General features: G+C 36.2%; 5 protein-coding genes across 9 annotated transcripts; 4 read left to right on the top strand and 1 right to left on the bottom strand.

The window, feature by feature from the left end:
- The first annotated feature begins 2,791 nt into the window (after positions 1-2,791).
- On the top strand, positions 2,792-7,196 carry LOC147495093 (cytochrome b5 domain-containing protein RLF-like). Of its 2 annotated transcripts, none has more exons than XM_086569594.1 (5): positions 2,792-2,992; positions 3,747-4,002; positions 4,316-4,450; positions 6,171-6,221; positions 6,790-7,196. In XM_086569594.1, exons 2-5 carry the CDS (start codon positions 3,798-3,800, stop codon positions 6,864-6,866), a joined length of 468 nt encoding a protein of 155 aa, XP_086425720.1. In that variant the 5' UTR covers positions 2,792-2,992; positions 3,747-3,797; the 3' UTR covers positions 6,867-7,196. The 2 variants fall into 2 exon arrangements, with proteins under 2 accessions (XP_086425720.1, XP_086425719.1); XM_086569593.1 differs by lacking the exon at positions 2,792-2,992 and adding an exon at positions 3,466-3,673.
- LOC147495092 (F-box protein At3g07870-like) lies at positions 6,801-12,975 on the top strand. The gene is made up of 2 exons (XM_086569592.1): positions 6,801-6,941; positions 10,261-12,975. The coding sequence occupies exon 2, from the start codon at positions 10,304-10,306 to the stop codon at positions 11,258-11,260; it is 957 nt and encodes a 318-aa protein (XP_086425718.1). The 5' UTR covers positions 6,801-6,941; positions 10,261-10,303; the 3' UTR covers positions 11,261-12,975.
- A 1,531-nt stretch (positions 12,976-14,506) lies between these two features.
- On the top strand, positions 14,507-16,369 carry LOC147495091 (F-box protein CPR1-like). Its single transcript, XM_086566274.1, has one exon. The coding sequence runs from the start codon at positions 15,006-15,008 to the stop codon at positions 16,281-16,283; it is 1,278 nt and encodes a 425-aa protein (XP_086422400.1). The 5' UTR covers positions 14,507-15,005; the 3' UTR covers positions 16,284-16,369.
- Positions 16,370-16,693: 324 nt separating this feature from the next.
- Positions 16,694-24,147, top strand: LOC147495089 (F-box/kelch-repeat protein At3g23880-like). 2 transcript variants are annotated; one of them, XM_086569590.1, is made up of 3 exons: positions 16,694-18,950; positions 21,936-22,050; positions 23,718-23,832. In XM_086569590.1, exon 1 carries the CDS (start codon positions 17,812-17,814, stop codon positions 18,760-18,762), a length of 951 nt encoding a protein of 316 aa, XP_086425716.1. In that variant the 5' UTR covers positions 16,694-17,811; the 3' UTR covers positions 18,763-18,950; positions 21,936-22,050; positions 23,718-23,832. The 2 variants fall into 2 exon arrangements, with proteins under 2 accessions (XP_086425716.1, XP_086425717.1); XM_086569591.1 differs by lacking the exon at positions 21,936-22,050 and having other exon boundaries at positions 23,718-24,147.
- On the bottom strand, positions 19,178-23,718 carry LOC147495090 (protein IQ-DOMAIN 13-like). Of its 3 annotated transcripts, none has more exons than XM_086569587.1 (6): positions 23,434-23,718; positions 22,081-22,177; positions 21,500-21,799; positions 20,956-21,198; positions 20,302-20,433; positions 19,178-20,047 (listed from the first exon to the last, which is right to left on the bottom strand). In XM_086569587.1, exons 2-6 carry the CDS (start codon positions 22,153-22,155, stop codon positions 19,319-19,321), a joined length of 1,479 nt encoding a protein of 492 aa, XP_086425713.1. In that variant the 5' UTR covers positions 22,156-22,177; positions 23,434-23,718; the 3' UTR covers positions 19,178-19,318. The 3 variants fall into 3 exon arrangements, with proteins under 3 accessions (XP_086425713.1, XP_086425715.1, XP_086425714.1); XM_086569589.1 differs by lacking the exon at positions 23,434-23,718 and adding an exon at positions 22,743-22,854; XM_086569588.1 differs by lacking the exon at positions 23,434-23,718 and adding an exon at positions 22,736-22,759.
- Positions 24,148-26,479: the final 2,332 nt, after the last annotated feature.

The following is a 26,479-nucleotide window of genomic DNA, read 5'->3' as shown; positions in this document are numbered from 1 at the left end:
ACTCTACTCAAATCCATCATCTAGAAAATAACTTGCGCTAAAAAAATACATACCTATATATAAATAACTTTTAATGTTAAACTCTTATTTATCTTTTATTAGCCTTACCAACCTGAGCACTCGAACTTGCTTCATTCTAAAGTTCTTTAATGGTCTTCGTTTTAACTTTATAATCAACATCTTCTTCAACAATTTCCTTTTTCTCCACATCTATATATCTCATACAATTGTTGAGCACTTCCACTAAATATTCCATACACTCTAATACAGTTATTCTTTCAAACGTATTCTTATAATAATCATATACATTCTCCACTTCACTTCTTCCGCAAACCCTCAATATAGCATTACAACCAACACAGTCACTTAGCAAATAAATATATTAATAAATTAACCGCATTATACATAATTAAATTCCACACTAAAGTTTTTTAATTAAATATATAAAAGATTGTCCAAAACCTTTTCTTCTCCCCTCATGAAAAGATCTTTCACTCAAAAGATTGTATTTTCTAAATTTGTGCTTTAAAAGAACTTTCATGAAACACTTCAGGCTTTAATATATCCTCGCAATTGAACTAATAAGCTGCAAGTGAACTCTAGAGAAGTGAAAATGGCTTTTCTAAAAAAGCAACATACAATATTGAGTTCACACCATGCCATGAACCAAAGCAAGTAAAGTAAAATAGCTTAACTAGAAATCCCAAGGGTTTTAAATGTCAAATTAAACTAAACAATTTGAAATTCAAAAAAATAACCCATACAATATTTTGTTAGACAATCTGACACAATGTTTAGTAAACATATTAAATAGTATTGTAGCATATTCAATAAAACTTTATTGAAATCAAAACCTTCCCCCTACAGTAAATCACATGTATGAAATCATATATGATAAAAAAATTTACCTATCAACAACTTTGACTGCTAAATTATTCTCTGACTTTTTTTAGCATCCACATTCCGACCGCTTGAAGTTCCTTCATCATAAAGTTCTTGAATGCTCTTCGTTTTAAGACGAGCACAAACAACCTCTTCATCAGATTCATCCAAATTAATATACTTCGTAAGAACTTCAACCAAAAATTTCATACAGTTCAAGAAAGTTAATCCTTCAAAGTTTTTCTTATAATACTCAAATAAATTATCCACTTCATTATTTTCTCATAACATCTTTATAGCATACGAACGAACACGAATACTTTACAAAAAATAAAAAAAACATCAAATTAATAACATTATGAGTAATTAAATTCCAAAAAAAATAAATTAAAAAAACTTACTCATCTAATATGTTCCTCATCCTTAGAACTGACTTTTGAGTTTTACTATTTGCATAAACATTACATACACCACGGTGTATATATACAACACCTCTTCTGCTTGATTTTTTTAATCAAATATTAAAAAAAAAACAAAAAAGTAATGCACTCATAATTATATTAACATACGTTTCCGCTAAACATTTGTCTTTTGGAAAACAAAAAAAATCGAAATTTACATGAACAATCTCTACAAAACATTAAAAAAAAAAAAAACAAATAGACAAAGAAATTAGTAATCATAAAAAAAATAAACATTTAAACATAAAAAAAGAACCGATACTAATAAAAAAATAAGTCAACTTACACTTCCATTTTTATAAAATTCCAAGATAACCTGAAAAAAACAAAATAGTACATTCAATATATCATATAGCAACATACATACATATATTTAGGTTGTTTCACTAGAGTAGATGAAAAACAGTACCTGAGCGAGATCGAGATAGTGACTGACTAAACCTTCTTTGGTCAAGGATATTAGCGACAATGCAGGAAGTTCACAGTTCGGTTTTGAATCAGTTTAATGGAATGGGCAAAAAGAGTCCTGGCTCTTTACAAGATTGTGAGATTGTCGGAGTTGAAATTATCAGGTCAGAGTCTTAAGGAGATCAGGGATCAAACTCCCAACAATGATATTAATTTCTATGATTATTAACCACACACATGCATTGCAGTCAAAATTCATGAAAAATTTAACAACTCATTAAATTAACAACAAGTGTCGATACCCTACTATTGTTTACATCGTGTATGGTCAACTAAGAAAATAACTCTATCTAATGGGCTTTACTTGGGGTTTTTTTTTTAAAATAAACAATAAGGCCCAAACAATTTAAAAAATTCAACAAATTAATGGACTATATAGGCCCCAATTTGGGCTTTTTGTAAAATACATACATAATTTAAAGATTGTTTTCTTTTGACGTTCTTTGTACATTTTTTTTTACTGGATACACTATTCATTTTCACTATAAACTCCAGTGCAAATTTATACATGAACAACAAGTTCTTAATAAATAACATTCTGACCAAAGACGCAACTATTGGCCAAAGTTTGGGTGTTGGATACGTTGTTTGTTTTCACTATAAACTACTCTGACCAAGCACATGACTACGACCCAAAGATTAGGCTTTCGTAAAATACATACATAATTAGAAGACTTAGGGCTTTTAACGTTGTTTGTACATTTCTTTGCCTAGACACGCTGTTCGTTTTCACTACAAACTCTACATACATTTGTACATAGTATCATATAAATAATAATTCGGTTAATACGAATTTTATCATTCCAATAAACATTTCATAAAAAAGATTTGACTAGACCACAATTAAATGAATTAAACGACTTTATTATGGCCTATGTCTAAAATGAATTATTGCCCTAATATTAAATAAATCTATCTATCTATTGGGCTTTACTTGGACTATTTATTATTTATTCAAGCGGATATTGGATATCGGATTCGGATACGGAAAAGACTTCGGTCCTTACGCTTAGAACTAAAGTGCGTCCAAAGCGGTTGAGGACCACACATTTGGAATTTTTTTTTTTTTTTTTTCTCTCGGAGGATACTATTTAATACATCTGTAGGATACGAATTCAGAGGTGAGTAACAAAGTTCAAACTTCCTGATTTGAATTTGGATTCCAATTCGGATGCAACTAGGTATGCATCCTCTTCTTCAAACCAAATATTGCAACATATTTCCTTAAATTAATTGTAACGTGTCAAACATACTACTTATTTCACTCTATTGCCAATGACTGAAGGCATTTATATCATCAATAATTCTTAATTCTATATCTACATACGGTTTTTTCAGCTTAAAACAACCTTCCTTCAGAGACCCCCTTTGTCTAAACTTTAAGACAAACCCCAATTTGTTCAGAGTATTTGAGACCGATTAACCTGATAACAATGTGAACTCCGGAAGCTCTGTGTTGCTTGGCAGTATTTGTTTCTGAAAGGGACGAAACATGACTGAAAAAGTCCAAGAGATCTATCCCCACACCCAGCAGACAAACTTAACAACATTGAACACCTGATTCAATGAACAACACATGTTCATAATACTTACATGTGCGGATCACGTGCACTTATACTAGTGTTTTTAATGTAAATCTTGACCAATTTCTTGTAAACATAAATTCCAAAGAATACCAAAAAAAATTCGCTACTGTCACTTGAAAGAATATGCCACGTGACCTAATTCATTCCGCCACTAAAGTTGGACCATCACATTATTCATACCTTGGCTTGCTCCACTTTTTGTTCGAAACATATTTCTCTCCCACAATTATAATTTTTTTTTAAATGGACAATGACAATGACTTCACATTTTGTAAGGTGAGCTCCTCTACTTTTGTTTCTGATGAAATTATTTATTTATTCATGCCAACTGATTTATTATTATTATTAGGTTGATTTGCCTTCTGATCAAGAAAGTTTGGAAGGACAGATTGTGGAAAACATGAGTGGTATAAGTATAACAACAGATAATAATTATACAAATCAGGCTGACACTTTGTTGTGGAAGGGTAAATCGTTAGAGAAAACTTCATTGTCTAAACAAGCAGTAGCACCACCTGATAAAGTTCGAGCTAAGGTGCCGTTTGAGAAAGGGTATAGCCAAATGGACTGGTTAAAGCTAACGCGCACTCATCCTGACCTTGCAGGTACTTCTCCAGAAAAATGATTTGTTATTTTATTTTATTTGGTATTCCAGATGACCTGTAGTTGTTGATTGATTGGTTTTCAGAGTGAAACAGAAAGTTACCTGTATTACTTTCTGTTATAGTCTTACCGAATAGCCATCGGATTAAATAATAAAAACAATATGAAACAAGTAGATTTAAGGCTACTTATAAAGTTATAAACTACAGCCACAGCAGGGATTTTATAATTGCTATTTTTAGGTCATCATTGTACCTGTGTATTCCAGCTTTAGCCAGTTAATGATTGCTACTCAAATAAAGTTACTTTGTTCAGGATTAAAGGGAGCATCAACTAAAAGGCTTATTTCCATCGATGAAGTTAAACAACACAAAACAGAAGATTCTATCTGGACTGTTTTGAAAGGTCGTGTGTACAACATAACACCTTACATGAAATTTCATCCTGGAGGTATGATATAAGTTTGCCTTTGTGTCTTTTGCATCATCTAATATCCGTTTTCTTTATAGAGAGGGCCTTGATTTTTTTTTGGGAATCTCTTTATGGAGACATTCTCCACGTAATTCTTTTATATTGTTTTCTTTTAATCAGTGAAAGTGTGAAACTGTCATAGTGCCATTTCTTTTAGATATTGACAACCAGTAAGGGATTAGATAATCTGGAGATTTACTATAGCAGTCTTATGAAAAAAGACCATCAATTGAATCCTTTCCGAAGTACTTGTATGTTGAGTCCCCAATTCATAGGGACATATATTTTTATTGCTAGCCTAGAGCTCTTGGACTTTCATTTGGTGATGCAATCTGTTACTCCACTGTTAACAGTTCTCCAGCATCCAAAGCTGCATGCCAGTGGTGCCAAAGCGTATTTGGAAACAGTCTTTGGTAGCCTATGTAGCCATGTCGCTGATTAGCTTTTCATTTTGTATAAAAAAACTCACAACCTTCATGACACTGGGTATGATACTTCATTTCATGTTTGCTTCTCTAAATCCCTAGTTCGAACGGAGCTTCTCCCCTCCTTGGTACTATAAGGCTCAACTTAAATATGAGTAAGAGAAGCAACAAAACACAGAAGTTAACCAATGACTATGTATGTGTGTGCGTGATGTGTATTACTCAGCAACTCAGAGATTATATGAGAAAGAGACAAACAGTTAATAGAGAGAATCATGCTGAAAGCCAAAATGGCAAGTAACAAATTTCTTCTATGGCGGACTTGGGTTAACAAAATATAAGAAACAAGCAACAACATGTTGAGTACATACACAATCTTCGCTTGGGGAATAGGTTGGTTAGGATATAAAGTTGTAGGAAGGTCACCAAGATTATCTGAATTAGAAAGGTTCCCCATATGGAGCATCTTCAGTTGCCATTTTCTCTAGTCAATGCTGTCTCGTATAGATCTTGAACTCTACACATCTGCCAGTGCTGCTACCGTTGTCCAGGGTTGCCTTAACCGTAAGGTACGTAGGTCAGGAGCAGTGTCAGTGGTCATTTTTCTCTAGTTTGTGCTGCCATGTACACATCTTGAAACTTTAACAGCTGTCAGTATCTGTGTTAGTACTACTTTACTAGTATCAGAAACATCTAAAACAAGTCATGCTGGTAAGGAACATTGTAAGAGATCTTTCCAACTGAACCTTCCCCTGAAGAGAGTTAGGGTTGAGTAACTAAAGTGCAGGAGACTTGCAAAAGATGACGTTAAATATGTAATGTATTTTCAGGCAGTAGGCTAGTGAGATTTGTATCACTCTTTGTGGGAGGGCTTTACCTAAAAAGATGCACTCAAATGCTTTGTTATCCAAAAGTGTTATTAGGTACACACATAGTACACAGGTAAACACTTTCCGAAGATATGGGAAAAATGATTACCTGGTTATAGAAATATATCTGACAGTGGCGTGAGGGATTGAATCCTATTAATTAATTAATTTAAGTAATGATTTTGATGTTTCATTCTATATCAAATTCTGTTCACAGAAAGAAGGATGGATGGAATGATTTTTACCCTGTTATTGATTAGTAATTTAATATCTTCAAAAATACATCTATTACATCAAAGGACAAGGTGTCATCTTCTTGGAGTTGCTAAATGATGTTTTCATGGGTTTAATAGTGTTGATCACATGCATGTATATTTTCACAAACTGAATCCCCTCTTGTGTCAGGTGTCGATATGCTAATGAAGGCGGCTGGCAAAGATTGCACATTGCTATTCAGTATCCTTTAATGGACTTGTTTATTTGTCATTGTTTTTTTTTTTAAATCCTTATACCACATATCACTCTAAACAAAAAATAAACTATATGAAACAAAACCTTGTATAGCAGTATCTCCTGTTTCGCTTATGTCTGAAGAAATTTCTATATTAAAATGATGTTACTTGTATAACCGTGAGTACTCTCTTGCTTTTGAGAGTTTGATTAGAAATTTGTATTATAATACTTTGTCTAAATTTTTGAAAATCTCAGAATGACTATCCACGAATTGTCTGCAATTTCTAGTTTAATACGTAGTAATTGCTCTATTGAAAATTTGCTAAGCAATTTGTATTAACAATTTTGTCGAAGTTTTGCCAAAAACTCGGCATGATTATCCATGAATTGTCTGCAGTAAGAACATATTCTCTAGGAACGTTTTGAGAAAAACTCTTTAGTGATATATATCTTTAGCTATTTGTATTTACACATTACATTTTCGTAAAATCCTATCATAGCCATAATTATTAGTACATTTGATGAGAAAAAAATGAATTAGTTGCATCGTTTGATCCTTAAATCGTGACAGATAAGTACCATGCTTGGGTGAATGATGAATTCTTATTGGAAAAGTGCTTGGTGGGCACTTTAGATGGGAGCCGATGAAGAACTTTTGCAGCTATCATCAACTCATTTTCTCTTCATTCTGATCGTACTGGACGGGGAACACTCAGCAGAGTGGTAAATCTTATTCAAATGATTTATTTGCTTTATGCAACATGTGTACGTTTGGAATGACTAGATCAATATACCCTTCGAGATGTGTAAGCTTTTTGTCCAAATTGTACCGTTTTGATTACACATTCAAACATACAATTTAGGAACCGCAATATGCTGTTTTTGTCTCATAGATTAGACGTTTATCAGAAATTCACAATAATGTTTGATCTGTATCGAATAAACAAAATAAATAATACTAAGAATGTTTTATCTCTATATTGCTGAAAATTGTGAATTAACTTTTAATGAATAGGATTGTACGATTATGGTGGACCCATAATTGTATATAAAATCAGAAATTTCAGACTTGAATAGTGACGTATGTGACCGAGTCACCGGTTCTTCTTACTCGGTTTGTATTTTACCTGATTTCCCTGTTTTTCTTCATCTTTTATTAATTCCCTTTTCCTCTCTAAGTACTTGTGTTGTTGCCATCGTTGTTGGCATACAATATTTATGAGTATCTGAGGTCACAGGAACCGGAAACAACTTTGGTTATCGGAGGATGGGTTCTTTCAATGACTCTTATTTGAGACAATCACTTGTGTAATTGTTTTGTTTGTTTGTTTTGTTATTAGGAAGTGAGATGTAACATTACTACTAGAAAGTAGGCCCGTGCATACGCACCAGCTTCAGATTCAGAGAGGGTACCCGCACAAGGCAACTTGTGTGGGCGCACCCAGTCTCGTTAGATTATCTTAGTGATTAAGATTATTTAACGTGTCCCCGTCTTTTTATTATGTTACCAAGAATAGTTGTCAAAATCTTTTAATTAGGTATCTAAATCTAAACAAACCCCAACAAATACGAAAGAGAGAGAAGGTGCTAATTCAGCTGTGAACTCATCTTCTTCCATCCAATTTGTTTTTCCTCTATTCTCCAATTTCTCTTTCAATCTTTGCTATTTTATTAATGCCCAGTTAAAATATGGACAAAAAGATGGCGAATGAATTGCTTAATGACTAATAAGCTTCATTCCGTGCTGTTAGAATTTTGAAATAAACGATTCATCACGAATTTGAAAATGGAATTTCTTGTTAGTTGTTGTCAGAGCATATATGTTCTTTGTTGGTTACTTTGAGGTTATAGTTGACAGCCAACTCTATTTTCCGGATCGAAGGGCATGTATAAATTCATTATCTAGTCTCTTGTGGTGTTTGGATTCAAACTTAACCAATGTATAGTTTTTAGAAGAGAAAATTCAGATTATCAATGAGGATTTTGTGCTATTGTCTAGTTTAGGTCTTCCGCCAAAGCACACCAAGTTGCTGTCTAGTTTCAGGTCTTACACTCATAGACTAATCTTCCATGGATATTGCTAGTGCTACACTGCTACCAACCTCAGTCTCTTGGCCTCATTGTTATACCCTTTGGTAGACACATGATACATGCATTCTTTTCAGCATGAGCCCTTACCATCCCTAAACAGATTAGCATTTGCAGAAAAGAATACAATAAGTACACATGAATTAGCACCTTCCCTCTCTTTCCGATTTTGTTTGGATTTGTTTAGATTTAGATACCTAATTAAAAGATTTTGACAACTATTTTTGGTAACACTATAAGAAGATGGGGTTAATCACATGTTAAATAATCTTAATCACTAAGATAATCTAATGAGATTGGGTGCACCCACACAAGTTGTCTTGTGCGGGTACCCTCTCTGAATCCGGACTTAATTTTTTCAACTATCCGTTTTAATTGGGAGAAAGGATTCTTCCTAACAAATTAACAAATTGTTTTATTTAAGTTTTAAAAACCCGTTTTTTAATTGGGAGAGGGGTCCCGTTTTAATAGTTGATTTAATTTTAAAGTGTGATTCCCGTTGTAGTTGACTTAATTTAGAAGTGTGATTTCCGTTTTTTATAGTAGAAGGATTCTCGTTTTTATTAGATATGCTAGATTTTCCCTTTTCAATAGAGGAGGAATTTCCGTTTTAAAAAGAGAAAGATTTCTATTTTAATTAAAAGTGCTAGAATTTCTTTTTCTAATGAGGGGAATTCCCGTTTTAATAGGAGATGACGTGGAATTTTAATAGAGCACGAAAAATACCTTTTGTGGGAGCTTTAATATTAAGATATAGATTACAAGGACCCCCTCCTTTTTATTTTTTATTTTTATATATCACAAGCTAAAGAACTCAGAGTATCCTAACATAAAAGAGTAGGAAACTGGCTACAATCACACAAATCTGTTGAAGGTTTTCTGTCAAATGCAGCAGGCACTGAGGTGCTGTGAGATCTACTGTCAGGTCTCATACAGACTGGATGGACATGGACCTGTGATTACTCTGTATCCCTTGAGATTTATAGAGTTCTTCCCAAGGAGGATGCTCTTTTGCACGCTTCATAACTAATACTCTGAGTTGGTGGAGAGACTGCTACCTGTTTTGCCTTGGCGTTCGCATTGCTTGTGATCTCTCATTCGGGCTGAACTCATTGGCAAAAATTGTTTTAGCCATTTGTCACTGAAATGGGTGGTAGCTTACAACATCTCGCAGTGGCAAAGTAAATGAGAAATCATCTCCATTAGTCCTGGGTTTTCAGTGCTTCGCCGGCGTTGAACAAATGCTCTGTTATGCTCTAGCTGATAGAACTAGTGCATGCCAATTTCTCAGTTTTGTTGTTGCCACCGGGGATTTAAAAGATGTTGGTGTACATGAATTAAGATTCTTGATTGGTTTGATTGCACTTGTGAACTTCTTTGCTCTAAAGCTGGACTGAGATGTCTCAATTCGTTTTATGACTTCGTGTGTTCTGGAGTCTGCTTAGGAAGTTGTTGCATCCTTATAATAGTTATAAACTAGGTTACATTGACACGCTGTATCGGACATGGATACAAATTGTCGGACACGGCAAAATATCAAAATTTGAGGTAAATTACATGCAATATGTGTCCGACACGGACACGTGGATACGTATCCGACACAGATTTTTTTCAAAATATGGCGTGTCCATGTAACCTAGGTTATAAACCACCAAGGGAGGATAGGCATGAGGCAACCCATCTATAGTCTGCTAACTAGTCATGTATTACAGAATTATTATCACATCAGGCTGAGGGAAATATTTTTGATAAGCTCACTTTAAGCAACAAAGCTAGAAGACAAGCTGTGCACTTTTAATTCATTGTTAATTGTGGGACAAGAAAAAAAGTGTGATGTAGGCGGACCAGATGAAAGGTCAAGAGTCCTGGTCCACTTGATAATCTAGGAATCCGTTTTTCTGTTGGGTTAGCAATTTAAGGTAAGCTCATTTTGTGCAATACTTTCCATATGCAGTGCAACTCTTTTAGGGGGGTCCGCTGTGCAAAATATTGTGTAAATGGAGGAGAAGAAGACAACTGCCATGTTGAATGTGGGAAGATATTGTGTGAATGAAGGAGGAGAAGAAGAGCAACTGCGTGTAAGCGGAAATTTACCAAGAGACATTTTACTCGAGATCTTGTCAAGACTACCTCTAAAGTCTCTTTCTAACTTCCGTTGGGTATGCAAAAGCTGGTGCAATGCAATCTGTCACCCTAGTTTCGCTAAGATGCAGTACGTCCATGCACTTCAAAATAGGCCTCCTTGTGTTGTCATCTTGAATGGCGAGGACCAAGGTTTTGTTTCAGAGCAGTTTCGAACAACTGCGGACAGTCTCAGATATAGTGAATCCGTTCTAACGTCTACTTTCAGATTATTGGGTTCAGTTAATGGCTTGCTTTGTTTGACCTCAGTTTCTCTGTTTTACCACCTGTTCTACTATATTTTCAATCCTATTAGCAAGGAAGAAATTTCACTTCCGGAATCCCCAAGATATTGCAGTCATTCTGTTGGTTCTGGGTTTGGTTTTGATTTAACAGATGACAAGTACAAGGTCGTTAGAATCTTACATGCGGTACAACACAAGAACGATGCAGAACTTCATTATTTGGAAGCTAAAGTATATACTCTTGGTTCAGGCAGGTGGAGAGCGATAAAATCTGTTGCTTACGGTCGATTAATGTTTGACCACAGCTTGTTTCTGAATGGATATTTTTATTGGGCAGCAAATTCAAATCCAGAATTGGGTCGTGTTATTGTTTTGCTTAGTGTGAGTACCGAAGAATTTTGTATAACACTATTTTCTCCTGTCAATAATGACGCTAAAGATATAGTGTTATTCGAGGTGTTTGAAGAACATCTATGTTTCATTGGTGGGCGTTTTCATGACGGCCTTGAGATATGGATGATGAAGGATAACGGAATGAAAAAATCTTGGACTAAAGGATATGTATCTAGAACTCTAGAAGGGATGTAACGACGAGTCGAAGCCCTTTTTAATTGGAGAATTTGAAGTGTTATAATTAGGGAATGGAGAAATGTTGGTGTGGCATGACAAACTAAAACTCGGTTACTGTGAACACCAAAGGGAAATTTTCTGGTTTTTCACAAATAATAAGGCTTATCACCTAGAGGGAAGCCTCTTCTCTCTGAGGATGATTGAAGGGATCAACAAAGAGGTAACATAATTAGTCTCAGTGCGTCTCTCAGTGTTCAGGTAGAACATGTTGTTTTCAGAAAGACATTTTTCTATTGATGATTTTGTAAAGTCACCCATTAAAAGCTATACATTGCCATTCCATCATGATTGGATTGAGTTCCGAATATTGACGAAGTCATATTGTTTTTAAGATCGGATCCCCTGTTGCCAATCTCTTTCATAGCAATGATAATTGCTGCAAGTTCCGTTCTTCTTATATTACTATTTTTCCATAAACATAGCCTAGGAATACGTTGAATCAGACGTACATGTGTAGCACTGTAGCCATCGCGGAAAGGGGGTGAAGACTCAGATTGGTATAAAAGCTACATTGATGAAATGAGGTGAAGTTCATGGCTTGTTGAAGGAAGATAAGAAGTTTTTCTGAAACAAAAGCACTAGGTAATACTTGACTCTCTCTTTTCAGTGATGGGGTCATGGGGTCTTATTAACAATGACATCCTTCTTTGACATTTTCACATCTTATTACTTTGGAGTTGGCGTTGCTGCCTGACTCTCATTCGGATTTAAAGCGTTGGCAGAATTGTCTGAGCACTGAAATGGGTGACTAGCTCACGAAGCTATCTCTCAGTGGCAAAGTAAGTGAGAAGTTCTCGGCGTTGACTAGATTCTCTATTACGCATGCCAGTTCTATCTGCTAGAGCATAACAGAGAATCTAGTCAATGCCGGTGAAGCATGCCAAGGTTTTGTAAATGTTGTTGCTGCAGTAAATTTGGAAGTGTCAATTTGTTCTCTGACTTTTTGTTTTGGAGTATGTATGAGAAGTTCGAGGAGCGGTCAAAAGAGCATATGACCGTTCGAAGAAACACATGAACAATTCCACCAGAGACTTGGAAGTTCTGAAGGCCTGGAAGTTACCGGCAAAGCTAAGGAGGGCTCCACGCATACTTGAATGCTATTGGGTAGCACCTCCCAGTACCATGATTAAAGTGAACGCTGATGGCTGTTCACGAGGTAATTTGGGAATTTCAGGTTGGGGCACGCTTCTTCGAGACAGTACCGGCAAGGTTATTGGTGCATATATTGGAGGTCTGGGCATTGCCACTAACTTTATAGCGGAGAGTTTTGCGATAGTGGAGGACATTTCAAAAGCGGTGGAACTGGGATGTAAACATATCTGGGTGGAATCTGACTCTACTGCGGCTGTGAAATATTTTCAAAATGATCAGGTACATTGGCAGATTCGAGCAACTTGGGACAAAGTGAAAGGGCTCGCGGAATGGATCATTGTGACTAACACTTGGCGTGAGGTTAACTTTGGTGCGGACATCTATTCCAAAGAAGCAGCACACTTGGCAAAGGGAGAGAAGAAGTGGTGGGATGGCAGGCCTGCATTCGTGCATAGAATTGAGGATATGAACACCACGTACTATAGATTTGTAAGCTGAGCTTTGAGATAGTGATTGACTATCAATCATATCTATTCTTTGTACTTCGAAAATTTTCTTTTTAATACAATCACCCTTAGCAAAAAAAACTATGTTTGAGAAGTTGCTGTCTGTCCTCACTTTTTTCTGTGTTTATTTATTTTTCTATTTTTTTCAATAATTCTTGGAGATTAATTTTCAGGTTCATCATTTTAGGGCTGAAATTAAAACTTTGGCAGTTTCAAGTTTAAGCACAATATAATCTTCCGATTTAGAAGTAAGTTGGATGCATCCATTCTAGTATGTGACCGCCTGTAAACAAACATTTGCAGGTTAAGAATAATCCAAAGCGTGTGCGATAGATAAGAACAACAAGAACTTTATGGGAATTAGGGCATCACCAATGCAGGCCCTCAAAAGAGAGGGCCACATCAGCTTTTAAAGGTTTGATTAGAGGAGTGAAATGATTTGAAGGGCTTATGTTGGAGGGGTTCTACAGTGCCGAACTTCATAAATGAAGAATAGCTCCTGGAAATATTTAATGTATATATGTTAAGTTGGTTTAGTGGTGTTGAGTTTGACTATGTGAATTGCAGGTCATGTGGTCGAACCTCACTGAGAACACATTTTGTTCTTATTTTGTACTTGGAAATTGAAAAAATTAAAAACAATAAATTAGAAACTGTAGGTGATGAGATTCGAACCTGGGTTGTACTAAGTGAAAACACGTTGGTGACGGGCCGGGCTTGGACAATAGAGTAAAACATATAAGTAAAAACTCTAAAATTGTCTTTAAATATAAAGATACTTTTCAAGGATGGTATTTATAGAGGCTCTTATAGGGGCTGCATTGGAAGGGTGTTTTTTCATTGGTCCCTCAAATTTAAAGATAGAGGCCCATATAAAGGCTCCATTGGTGATGCCCTTAGCAGGCTAATGGATTCCCTCTTGATAAGGATCTCCACATTCCTTTTCATTTTTTAATTGATTGCTTTTTTCAGTGTTATCAGACCCGGCCCAGCGGTTTGACCCGGTGAACCGGTGACCTGGTCTCTAAACCGGGTTGGTTTATTAAGTGGATAGTTTCAGCAATTAATCCAGTCCTAATCCAGTAAAACCGGCCGGTTTTTTATTAAACCAGTTAAATTAGGGCGGTTTTAACCGGATCGGTTCATGAGAAATTTTTAACTTTAAAAAATAAATTCAGTAGGAAGGAGGGATGGAACCATAGGTCAATAAGTCATCGATGTAGAGGCTCGCCAATGTGCCAATTCACTTCTTGTGTTTGTGTTTGAAGTTAATTTTTAATATATTTACAAAAATTTTAAAGACAAGTTATTTGTAAACTTTCAAAAGCTTATGTATTCACTATGATTCAACCTCCAAAATCACTAATAAACAACATTCCACTAGGCTACAATATCAACTTTTGCTATAAAAATTAAACAAGTACATTGTATATATATTTATGGCAGACCATGACCCACTGGTCCAATTAGTGACCCACTGATTGAACCACTAACCCAATGACCCCGTCCTTTCACCGAGTTGACCTCCGGGCTGGGTCTGATAACATTGGCTTTTTTGGTTACTATCACATTCCTCATTTTGGCATAGCAAGGTACACCTTAATCAGCTGGTCTGCTAACTAGTACTAAGTACTAACGAGTCACATATACACTTGAGAGAATTTATTTCCTTGAACAAAGAGAGCCTTGAATGTGGCAAAAAAGAAGAAGACATGAGAGCCGTACTATTTAATAGTTTAAGTATATGAAATCCTACTCGAGCTAGATATCTTAATCCTGTAAGGCTATAACACGAACTAAAAGAATTTGATAACAATATCATTAGACGATTCCCATTGGTAAAGAGAGACATCTAAGTTTACACTTTAGAGCAAACTCTGTTTTACGAGTTCCTTTTGTTTTCTGCCTTTTAATTTGAAGTGTTTTTTGTTTTACAAACACTTTAATCTAGTTAAGTGGTGTTTGCCTTTTGGTATTAGAAACCAGTTTCCCATTTGGATTTGGATTTGGATTTGGTATGGGGTTCTAATTGCAGTACAACAGTAAACTTTATAAAAGCGTCGCTGCATATTAGCCATGGCCGTTGGACAACAGAGCTACCTACCATGTCAACTGTGAGAAAAATAAAATATTGTGTGATCGAAGGAGATAAAGAAGAGGAACTGCAACTAAGTGGAGATTTACCAAGCGATGTTTTACTCGGTATCTTATCAAGACTTCCTCTAAAATCTCTATCTAACTTTCGTTGGGTATGCAAAACCTGGTACAACATAATCTCTCATCCTCGTTTCGCTAAGATGCATTACGCCCATGTACTTCAAAATAGGTCCCCATGCATAATTTTCTCAGTAGACAAGTGCAAGTATTATTTGGTAGATCATCAAGTTTTTGACAATCATGAGGTTTCAACAATTCCTTACCGTCTTAAGTTTAATGGATTTTTTCCAACGCCTGGATTCAGAGTAATTGGTTCAGCTAATGGCTTGCTGTGTTTTGCCTCATACTTCTACTATGTTTGCAATCCTATTACTTACGATCTCATTTCAATTGAAGTAACCACACCACGCATTCATGGTAATCTTACTGTGTCTGGGTTCGGTTTTGATTCAATTAATGATAAGTACAAAGTGATTGAAATCACACTGTGTTCAGTTGATGAAACCGCTCGGTGTTCATCTTGTGATGAGTTGGAACAGGACTGTTGGAAAGCTGAAGCTGAAGTTTATACTCTTGGTTCAGGCAGGTGGAGAAAGTTAAAAAGTCCCCCATCTGGTGTATCATATTTCTACTATTTAGATTATGAAAAAAAAAAAAAAAAATTCTACGATTCTCAAGTGTCTGTCAATGGATATCTTCATTGGGTAGGGTGCAATTGTTCATTTTCTTCTGTAGTTATTCTTTCTTTCAGTATGAGTACCGAAGAATTTTGTATAATACAACCACCTTCTACTATTGTTTTTGATGAGGAGTATACAAAGTTAGTGGTGTTAGAAGAACATCTATGCTTGGTTTTGTCTTTCTATGATCGCCTCGACATATGGATGATGAAGGATCACAATAACCAGAATTCTTGGACAAAAAAATATTTCCTTTGCCTGGACGCATTACCGGTGCCCTCATTGTGTGATGGATTTAAGTTCATGGGATTATTGAATGGTAAATTGTTGTTGTGGCATGACAAACAAAAACTGGGCTACTACGAACACCAAACGGAAACGTTCACAGCTATCACAGTTAATAACAATGATGCGATTCAGCAGCGTACAGCTATTGCAGATAATTACAAGGATGTGATTCAGCAGCATGATTGTGAGCCAATAATCCTACTTGGAAGCCTCTTTTCGCCGAGGACTATTGAAGGGATCAACAAAGGGGTAATATAATCTCGTTGTTAGGTTCAGTTTTTTTTTAGGAAGAACATGTTGTTTTCAGGGAGAACACCAATTTAATTTCATACATGCTTTTGTAATTTGAGTTTCTTGAGAATATTATTACCGAAAATACATTTTTCTGTTGATGATTTTGTTAGTTCTTCCAGAACTCATTTATTATAATCATTACTAATCGTTCATAAAAAGGTGAGGCAACTCAGCTCACTAATCTTAAACCATTTAAACGAGGTCGGTTATTACCAGGCATGAACTTAGAGAGTTAGGGATGATCATTATACTCACTTCCTTTGTCATAATACCAGCAAATCTGAATGCTTTAATTTAGAGCTGGTAACAACATTTGTCAGAAAATGTTTCTGAAGCTAACAACTATGATGAGAACTCCGAAGTTCTATCAATTAGAGACAACAGAGCAATTTGCTGTTACCAGAGGAAGTTCAAAGTAAGTTCACAACATTTTGTGAAGAACAATTCCAAATAAGTTAGCTTCGTTCACTGTATTAACTATGGACATGAAGAGAAAATTAATTGCAGGGCAAATACCACCAAAGTAAGCACGCTTCGAGTAGTAGGAAAATCAGGTATAATATATTGATCCTCCTATCTTCTGACAGTGCAACTTACATTACTACATTGACTAATTAACTATTGTTTTGAGCTGGGAGTAAAAACCTCTTGTTCCCTTAGCAAGACTCCGAGATACATCATATAAGCCGTGCGTCTAACAAATAATATAAGGTGAGTATGGGACTACATCATGATTGAGTTCCAACTGGTGGCTAAAATATCCATAGTTGGGATTTTCTTGTCGCCCGCCGGACATAACAGAATAAATGTCTCGTAGTAGATCTTTCAACGGGAGAAAGTGCTTCACTATTCATGATTTTACAAAGTTACCTACAGACTAGATGGATATGGACCTGTGATTACCTTGACTGTATCCTCTGACTCTCTAACAGATACAGAGTCCTTCAATTCCTTGAGAATTAGGATGGTGCTCTTTTCCACCCTACAGGTCCACTACTCAAAGTCAGTGGGACACTGGCGGAGATCTCTCGTTTAGTTTCTCTTGTACTTTTCAGTTTTGCATTGGCAAGAATTATTGGACCCATATCCCATATATATGTACTTGTAGACTTGTAGTATCTAGTAACTAGTAACTAGTATGCATGGCCAGGGAAAGAGGTCGGCGTATTTACGACTTCACGTGCACAAGTTTACGTCTCAGGCTCTCAGTTCACAATTCGTGCTTCACTGGCGTCGAACAGATGCTCTGCTGTGCAAGACAGTAGTTGATTAGTTAATAGAACTTGTGCACGCTAAGTCAATAGTCCTGGGACCAGATGAGTTCATCTTTTAGCGGTGGGTAATGAAAATGGCTAAAATTAGGATCCGTTTTGTCAGTCGGTATAGGTTGAATTGTTATTTTAAAAATTAGGAAACCAGTTTCCTTGCAGTGCAATTTTATAGAAGCCTTAAGCGTCACTGTGTAGGGGCTAATATTATATTATTATGTAAGATGGCAAAATTTTGTGTCAATGAAGGAGGAGAAGAAGAGCTGCAAGTAAGCGGAGATTTTCCAAGTGATGTTTTACTCGATATCCTATCAAGACTACCTCTGAAATCTCTATCTAACTTTCGTTGGGTATGCAAAACCTGGTACAATGTAATCCATCATCCTCGTTTCGCTATGAAGCATTACGTCCATGCACTCCAAAATAGGTCCCCTTGCATAGTGATAACAGTAGATAAAGGCGTGGATTATCTGGTAGATCATCAGGTTTTCGATAATCATCAAGTTTCAACAGTTCCTTACAGTCTCGAATTGTGTGATTCTGTTCGATTGTTTCGTTACCAAGTAATCAGTTCAGTTAATGGCTTGATTTGTTATTGTGACTACTTCTTATGCGACCCATGTATCCACGAATCATACTATAGTTGCAATCCTATTACCCAGGAGCACATCTTACTTCCAGAACCCCCAAAGAACAAAAATTGTAGTATTGTCTTTTCTAGGTTTGGTTTTGATTCAATTAATGATAAGTACAAGGTGATTCAAATTTTGCAGCATTCAGATTATAAATATGAAGCTCAAATTTATACTCTTGGTTCAGGCAGGTGGAGAAAGTTAAAGAGTCCCCCTTCAGATGTGCTTGTTTGTCCTCCTAATGTATTTGTGAATGGATATCTTCATTGGCTAGGGGAAGATTGTTTGGAGAATTTTGTTATTCTTATTTTCAGTATGAGTACGGAAGAATTTAGTATTATACAACCTCCTTTAGCCATCAATTTAATATACGGGGATCAAGAGTTAGTAGTGTTAGATGAACATCTATGTCTGGTTAGATTTTCTCGTGATCAGCTTGACATATGGAAGATGAAGGATCACGGAAACCAGAATTCTTGGACACAAGAATATTGTTTGAGCACATATGGGCGAGTCCGTCTAGATTTGGCTTTAAAGGGATGAAACTACGGAATGGCAAATTCTTGTTGTGGCATGGGAAACAAAAGTTGAGCTACTAGGATGACCGAATGAGAACTCTCACGCCTATTGCAGTTACTAATGAGGATGTGATTCAGCAGCGTGACTGTAAACTAACAATTCTAGTGGGAAGCCTCATATCACCAAGGACTATTGAAGGGATCAACAAAGAGGTAACATGATCTCATCTTGTGGTTCATTTGTTTACGTAGAACATTTTGTTTTCATGGAGAACGTACACATCTCTTAGAAATACTTTTATGATTCAAGTTTCTAGTATCATCGAATATAGTTAGGCTGCGTCGTTGTACACCACTAGAAATGTGACCATCATTCAACTCCTGCATCATATAGTACTCGCAATTCTGAATATATTCTTGGTACTGAAACTTAATGCCTCTACAAAACCATCACTCCTTGTGTTATTTTATTAATATAATGTAATATGTAAGTATTGTTATTACATACTTTTAGGATCATATTATCAAGCTGCACACTTCACACAAAACTAACATAAAAGAGTAAAAAGTGAGTTGAGAAATCACACAAATCTGTTGAAGGGCTTTCTCCCAAATGTAGCAGGCATTGAGGTGGTGGAATCCACACTCTGGTTGCCTACAGACTGGACAGACATGGACCTGTGGTTACCTTGCATCCTCTGAGAGCTAGAGTCTTTGCTTGAGAAGAAGGAAGATGCTCTTTTCCACCCTACAGAACCAATACTCTGAGTTAGTGGGAAAGACAGCCTCCTCTTCTGCTTTGAACTTGGCGTTGCTGGCGATCTCTCATTGGGATAGTCATAGCATCTCAATTTTGCTTTTGCAGAAATTGTTGGAGTCATGTAGTTTGGTACTGAAAGCGGTGGGCAGCTTGTGAAGCTATCGTCATCTCTCTGTGGAAAACTAAATGAGAAATCATTCCCATTAGTCCTGCTTGGTTTTGCATGCTTCACTGGCGTTGAGCAATTGCTCTGATGTGCTCTAGTTGATTGAACTGGAGTATGCTTTGTACTTGTCATTGTTGTTGCCACCGGGGATTTGGAAGATCTTGGTGTATGTGAACTGAGATTCTCAATTCCAAACCTTGATTGCTTTGATTGAGGTCTTGGACTTGGGTCTAAAGCTGGACTGGCATGTGCCATCTTGTTCTTTGGGTTAATGTTGTCTGCAGATTGTTTGGGAAGTTGCTGCTCTATCCTTATCCACCACCAGGGGAGTGCTCCTGACCGGAGCTCCATTGGAGACATCTGAGCTGATCCAGCTTTGAACCACTTATGGAACAAAAAGAGAAGATATTCACACTGAATCAGATTTTCTATGGAAACTGGTTATTCAGCCTCATGTTATATCATCTATAAAGCCCAACTAAAATCTAGTATCTACTGATTTCCGTGGAAGTTAGATTCAATTCCGCTATAGAATTATAATCTACCACCTTGCCCTTAAACATAAATTTGCAGGTAATGGACCAAACCAAATATGGTGTAAGGATTCTAAGCAAATATGGTATAGGATCAGCAAGTACCTGTCGAGAAGTGGCATAGGATAGTATCCTCTCTCTCTTGATAAAAGCCTCCACCTTCCTCTGCATCCTTGCCTCGATTTCTTCTTTTGCGAGCAAACTATCATCCCATTCTTCATTCTGGCCAATTTCAGACTGCATGGTACACCTTTAGTATGCTAACTAGTGGCTACTCACTTATCACATCTGTTGTTATCAATTACTTGCTAAGAGATATATCTCTGATAATTTTACCTTTAGCAACAAATTATTCAGAGCAGTGGACCAGTTACTTTTATACAAAGGAAGAAAGTAGATGTGCTAGAGGAAAGAAAAGAAGAACTTGATCGAATAGTCTAATTTGTCTATCCCCAACTATGGTGAATAAGTTGAGCTGGGAAAACTTGACACAAACAATCAACCTACATTCTTAGGAGCATCTTCTAGTAAGCACCTCCTCACTATACATGGCAGTCATCTTTATAAATCTTGGGGATTTTGATATTGATATCCCAAAGATTTGCGGGCAGGAATACCATGTGCGCAGGGAGGCGCCTAAAAGACCGCATTGCTCCAGAACGGTTAGCAGCAAATTGTCTCTTTTGGAATCGATATTAGGAACACTAAGGGTAGAAGCAGACACAAAATACACAGGAGATTCCTTGGGACAATACTCACCGGTTGAGACAAGGACCACCTTCCCAAGCCACTCTGAAATTCTCCATCATTCTTTTGTAGATTTTGATGTTGCAAAGCCTGGCTTTCCAACATGTTAATCCTTCTTGACTGTATCTGAGACTGAACTTTCACAAGGCGTTGCATTTGTTTCATTGCATTTATTGTCTGGCGCTTCACATTTTGTCCTCGAACTACTCCTTGAAGTCTCACCATACCCTTTAGAGCCCTGAAGTTTCTCCTAGCCTGTGCCAGCAATCACATAAATTTTCATTCAATAAGGCAACGTCGACTATACTTATACACAGCTTTGCCAACAATTAACCCCCATTAGCAGGAGTCTCTCAGTGTGTCGTCCATTTCATGAATTATTAGTGATTCTGATGTAGGACTGTATGAAATAGATACATGGATTGATGAGCATATAGAGAGTTGAGGTTTAGTTCTGTTTCCATCTTTCTTGTTGTTTGTTACCATGTAGTTTGTAACATCATCGTGTCTACAAAATTAAAGTAAATAAAACTTAAAACTGTAGACTTATTATTACCATGTGACCTTTATAAGCTGCTTGAATCTTGATAGCTGCAGTGTGGTGGTTCTTTGCAGTATCTGTTTTGTTGTATATAACGTCAGCTTGAGGATGACATACAGTGATTGGTATAGAAGATGTCCTTGGTTCATCAGAAGTATGCCGCGTAATAATCTGTTGCTCCTTTTCGGCATCCCCAAGTATTTTTTCGATACTGCTTGGTTTTCTATACAGAGGGATGAAAGATGTGGTCCCTCCATTCTTTATCTTCCCTAGTCCCCACTTCTTGGAACTAATTTTCTTCTCCGTCTCATGATCCTGCGGCAAACATCAACATTTTGATGTAAATTGTTGGTGCAATTCAAAATTTTGAGTTCTAAATAGTTCTCATTTATTTATCTAGTTAATTTTGTTATCAAACTGAACATATATCAAAGTTTTAAATTGGTTGCAGAATTTGTGAAGAACTCAAAAGTTAGCATCGTCACTGTATCAACATGAACACGAAATAAATCTTAGGGCGAACAGCACATAAAAGACCATGCCCTGAGTAGAAATAATTAAATCAGGTACATAGATCCTCCTACTGTGCAACTTACATTAACTAACTTTTGTTTGGAGTTGGGAGTAAAAGCCTTCTTGATTGCTGAAAACCAGCTCACTTTCTTTCCCATGTGTCTAGCATTATTATGTTACCTGAAAAGGAAGAAAAACCAGCTGTTACAATATTAAAACTAAAGATGATGAAAACAAACAAACATTATAACAAAAGAAAAAGGATACAACCATGCAATACTACTATAAGATCTAAGAAAACCCACAAACAGGCACGATAGCAAAGACAGGTCACAATATTCCTTTATATGCTCTCTATTAGTATCTTCGCTAAATTAGTTAAATTGTATGAAAAATGGTACTAGACTACTAGTGTATGTGAAGAGCGAGATCTTGAGCTTGTGTATGTTACACTATGAAAGGAGGCCGAGACGGTGAACATTACACGAAATAGTCAGACACCCCCCACCCCCAATCTATGTACGTAGTGTGCAAGATTTGCTCGCTCTTCAATCTACAGGGCACAACCACAGGTGGGAAGATTTGATTGCAGAAGCCATTAACTGACTCAAATCACTCGTATCTGGAGAAAGTGAGATACTATCTTCTTTACGTATGCAATAATTATTATTATTAGAGAGTGGATTAACTTGGCTCTAAGAATGTTAAAAATATAAATTTAATAGAACGAAAACTGACATATCACCGTGGGACAAATTTCAAAAGACGAAGAATCTTAATACTTAATAGATGCTTTCTCCCTCGCCCCACCCCGCTCAGACAAACGCAGGCTTAGCAAGATATGCATGTTGAAGCAAAGCCCTTTAATTAGTTACAAATTATTTGAGTTTCTACAGTTTCAATTGATAAATCACATCCATCCAATCACTTTATCCATAATTTTAAACATAAGGTGTGCATTAAGAGCCTTGTTTTTTTTATTGGCAAGCCTGTTCTGTTTTTAAAGAGATCAGTAACTCAGTAGTTTAAGAGGTAATTAATTATTATGTCATTCCCCTACGACGAGACCAGACGATTTCTTGTGCTCTGGTTTTTAAGAGGAGGACTACCTCAAACAGACGATGAATTGAACAAGTTCTACTGAGACATATGAGCAAGGACATGGAACTGCTTCTATTATATTCTTTAAATGAGTAGATCTGTTATGTAGACATGTCATATGTTTTCCGAGTACAATAGATAATCGAAAGAACAGTTCATTCACCTCACAGAAAAGAACAAAACAAATAGAAATGAACAAACAGAAGAAAACAAAACAAGAAAGTTCAGAACAGGAGTTCTCATGTTTTTCTATCTGAAGATCATGTTTTTAAACTACTAAAACTAACTAATACTCATACTTTGTATTAAGAGAAAAACCACTAAAGGATGAGTACCTTAGACTGTGTTGAAGCTTCCAAACCTTTCAGAAAGCTGCTTGTTAGCAAAAAAGTAAAGGAAGGAGAGAAGAATCAGTCCCTTGTTCTACCACCTCTTCCTTCCTATACAACAACACCTGCTTTATTGTTGTTGTCCCGTTGCTTTTGTCTATGTTTTTCTAACTTTCCCATTTCTTACTTTACAACTTTGAATATAGTTGCCTACTGACGACTAAATTTACCATTTCTTTTACCACTTTGGATGGTATTTATATTTTTCTTTTGGTTTTCATGATGAACAGGTAAACACTTTCCCACTCCATGGCCCCTCCTTCATCTGACTTTACTTGAGTAGAAAGCTTACTTAGACAGCAATATCCACTGAAACAATGGTTAGGTAGTTGTTTTTGTGGTTTATACTATTATTAATTGTTAGGAGGATAAATGATATGATATTTAAATCAAAGCAGGCGGCAGTTGGGTAAGCTACTATAATGTCAGACATACAGTTCATTTATACTAGTTGTGCCATCATTGATGAAGGTGCGGTCCTGGCACTCATTAAATACATGTCATCGATCTAGCGCGCTCAACCAGCGGATCAGAATATATATTGTTTTGTTTTCCAAATTAGCATACGCGGTGTGCCAGCATGTTTTTCTGTTAAAATTTGGTGGTTAATACAGTTTCAATTTCGTCTACTTCCTTGGATTTATGATTTCATCCTGAGCACACGCAAACATTCTCACAAGTACGTCATAAACATGGTATGTGTGTGTGTCTGTGTGAATTAGAAGAATGCTAATTTATTTCCACTCTCTTACTATTGTTGTGTTTGATCATGGTGGTGTAACACTTCAAATTTCCTCCAATGATATAATTTGTAGATTTAAGTCTACAATATACGTATTTGATTGCTCAGAAAATTTTCTCATGAAAACAGACATTTTCTGACGGAAAGTAGTCAAAGTACTCCCCATATAATTTCTTTTGGCAAAATTTGTTATATGAAAAATCAATATTTTCCCCTATCAAAATTTTCTACAAGAAAAAAACGGAATGCTTTTTCAAATCAAATAACTCATCTGTTCAATTGTTCAAAAATCCCAATTGACCACTCCACTAATCTTAATCAATTTTAACAACATACGGCAGTATGATTGACTTTGATTGACTTTGTTGACTTCAACTGATTGAACACGGTTTTTGACTGATCGAAAAGGTAAATTCAACTCGGTAGCCACATATGATAAAATCAACTTAGCATATCAATGTATGGCGTTCAACTTAATTTGTAAAAACATCGTATTCAAAGTGCAAAGGTGCTATGGGCTAGGGCAGGTGACTAAGATATATGCCGTCTAATATACGCATGGAATCCTAGATTATGTTAACGTCACCATACTAAAAACAAATGCTTATTTTAAACTAAGATTGATTATTTAAACTAAGATTGATTAAGAGGGACTTTAGGTGACAAATTTCAGTGCGTAGGACCCTTTTGAAAGATCTTGTTAGCCAAACTCTATCCGTTGAGACATTCCCTGATCAAAACTTACAAAATATCATAATGTTCACAACCATAATCTCAATTTTTTAGAGCATCATCAACGTGCTATATCCTATTTCTAATGTGATAGATAGAAATTTGTTTGGTAATTTCGTTCATCAACGCGCTATCAAACACCCGTTTCTATCCCATTAATTGTCAAATTTTCGATTAAAATACTCAAAAATTTAACAGCCACTCACACGGGACAACTTTAGCCGTCCACATATTGGACAGGTCAAGTTTTACTATCCATGTTTTTTCATTTGTTTTAATTAAAAAAATAAAACGGTTCGATTTTGGACTGTTGGGCCCAAGATGTTGGACAGGTCAAGTTTTGTCGTCCATAACTTTTTCAATTTTTTTTTTCAATAAAAAATTACAAATTAAAACGGCTAGATTTTTTTGGGCCCAACGAATATATTTAGATCCGTTGGAGTTGGACTTATAGCCTATATATATGCATTGGTTTGTTAAATCTGCTATCGTCTGGTCACGTTCATGATGTTATTGCTCAGTGTGTGCTCTTTCAGCTCGTTCATGGTCTAAATACCCATAATACTGTTGAGTTTGGTCAATTAAACCAACTCGACGCCCCTGGTTGAGTAAGATTTCATTTGCTAAGTATACATATGTGGCATGAAAGCACCACTCCAGTCAAAATCATCCAAGTTATCAAGGTTTACCAAAAACGCTAATCAACCAGCATGAACCCCAGATTTTCCAGTCGTGAAACCCATTTGGCCCAAAAACTATAACAGAAAAGCCCTGACAAACTCATTCTCCGCCTCTGAGTTTGGCTCTAAGTATAGGATGTCAATTTGATGTTCCAGACAATAATCCACATCTAATCGGAACATGTATATTTCTCTAAAAGCCGAGTTCAAAATGTATCTACCACCAATATTCTCTAGTACAAGCTCACCATCAAAATCAAACAACGAAGGCAGTAGAGTCCTCAACCTTCCCATATCCTCTTCAATACTTGAATCAAACAAAACATGTTTCTTCTCGCCCACACTTAAACCCGTCAACATTGAAAAGTCAAGTGGCGTGATACCAAGCTCAGCACATGGAAGGTGAAAAGTGTGTGTGGTGTGCCACCATTGCTCTGCCAATACAAATATATATGATTAGACGATCAGTCCAAATGTTCGAACAAGATATCAGATGACCAAAACGCGTTTGCAATATTTGTTCTCTAACGTGCACCATATCGTCTTGTCTTTCCTCTAAGTGTCTCCAAAAGTCTTTAACGCTTGGCATTGCACATCTCCATTTGGTACTATTCATTTTCTACACGTTGAGGCATTTAATCAAACAGTTAGTATACGATATATTCTAAACACGATTTTAAATAAAAATCAATCAAAGAACGTTCATAAACTCATACTTACTCCTTCGTTACTATATAAACACGAGACATTATTATTCCGATCGTTAGCCAATGACGGATGATCACCAATACTCATTCTCGGTGGAAATTGGAAATCATTTTCTGGTATAAGTTCACTC

The sequence above is a fragment of the Coptis chinensis genome, chromosome 6, assembly GCF_015680905.1.
Source record: "Coptis chinensis isolate HL-2020 chromosome 6, ASM1568090v1, whole genome shotgun sequence".
Classification (NCBI taxonomy): Eukaryota; Viridiplantae; Streptophyta; class Magnoliopsida; order Ranunculales; family Ranunculaceae; genus Coptis; species Coptis chinensis.
Note: the sequence above shows the minus strand (reverse complement) of the source record. Positions and strands in the feature narration are given on the sequence as shown.

Excerpts from the sequence above, each read along its gene's own strand:
- LOC147495092 (XM_086569592.1), top strand. The coding sequence starts at position 10,304 with ATGGAGGAGAAGAAGACAACTGCCATGTTGAATGTGGGAAGATATTGT.
- LOC147495089 (XM_086569591.1), top strand. The coding sequence starts at position 17,812 with ATGGCAAAATTTTGTGTCAATGAAGGAGGAGAAGAAGAGCTGCAAGTA.
- LOC147495091 (XM_086566274.1), top strand. The coding sequence starts at position 15,006 with ATGTCAACTGTGAGAAAAATAAAATATTGTGTGATCGAAGGAGATAAA.
- LOC147495093 (XM_086569593.1), top strand. The coding sequence starts at position 3,641 with ATGGACAATGACAATGACTTCACATTTTGTAAG. Across the intron at positions 3,674-3,746 it reads ATGACTTCACATTTTGTAAG|GTTGATTTGCCTTCTGATCA; the intron begins GTGAGCTCCTCT and ends TATTATTATTAG. Across the intron at positions 4,451-6,170 it reads CATGAAATTTCATCCTGGAG|GTGTCGATATGCTAATGAAG; the intron begins GTATGATATAAG and ends CTCTTGTGTCAG.
- LOC147495090 (XM_086569587.1), bottom strand. The coding sequence starts at position 22,155 with ATGGGAAAGAAAGTGAGCTGGTTTTCAGCAATCAAGAAGGCTTTTACT. Across the intron at positions 20,434-20,955 it reads GGTGGTCCTTGTCTCAACCG|TCTGAAATTGGCCAGAATGA; the intron begins GTGAGTATTGTC and ends TGTACCATGCAG. Across the intron at positions 20,048-20,301 it reads CCTATGCCACTTCTCGACAG|TGGTTCAAAGCTGGATCAGC; the intron begins GTACTTGCTGAT and ends TTGTTCCATAAG.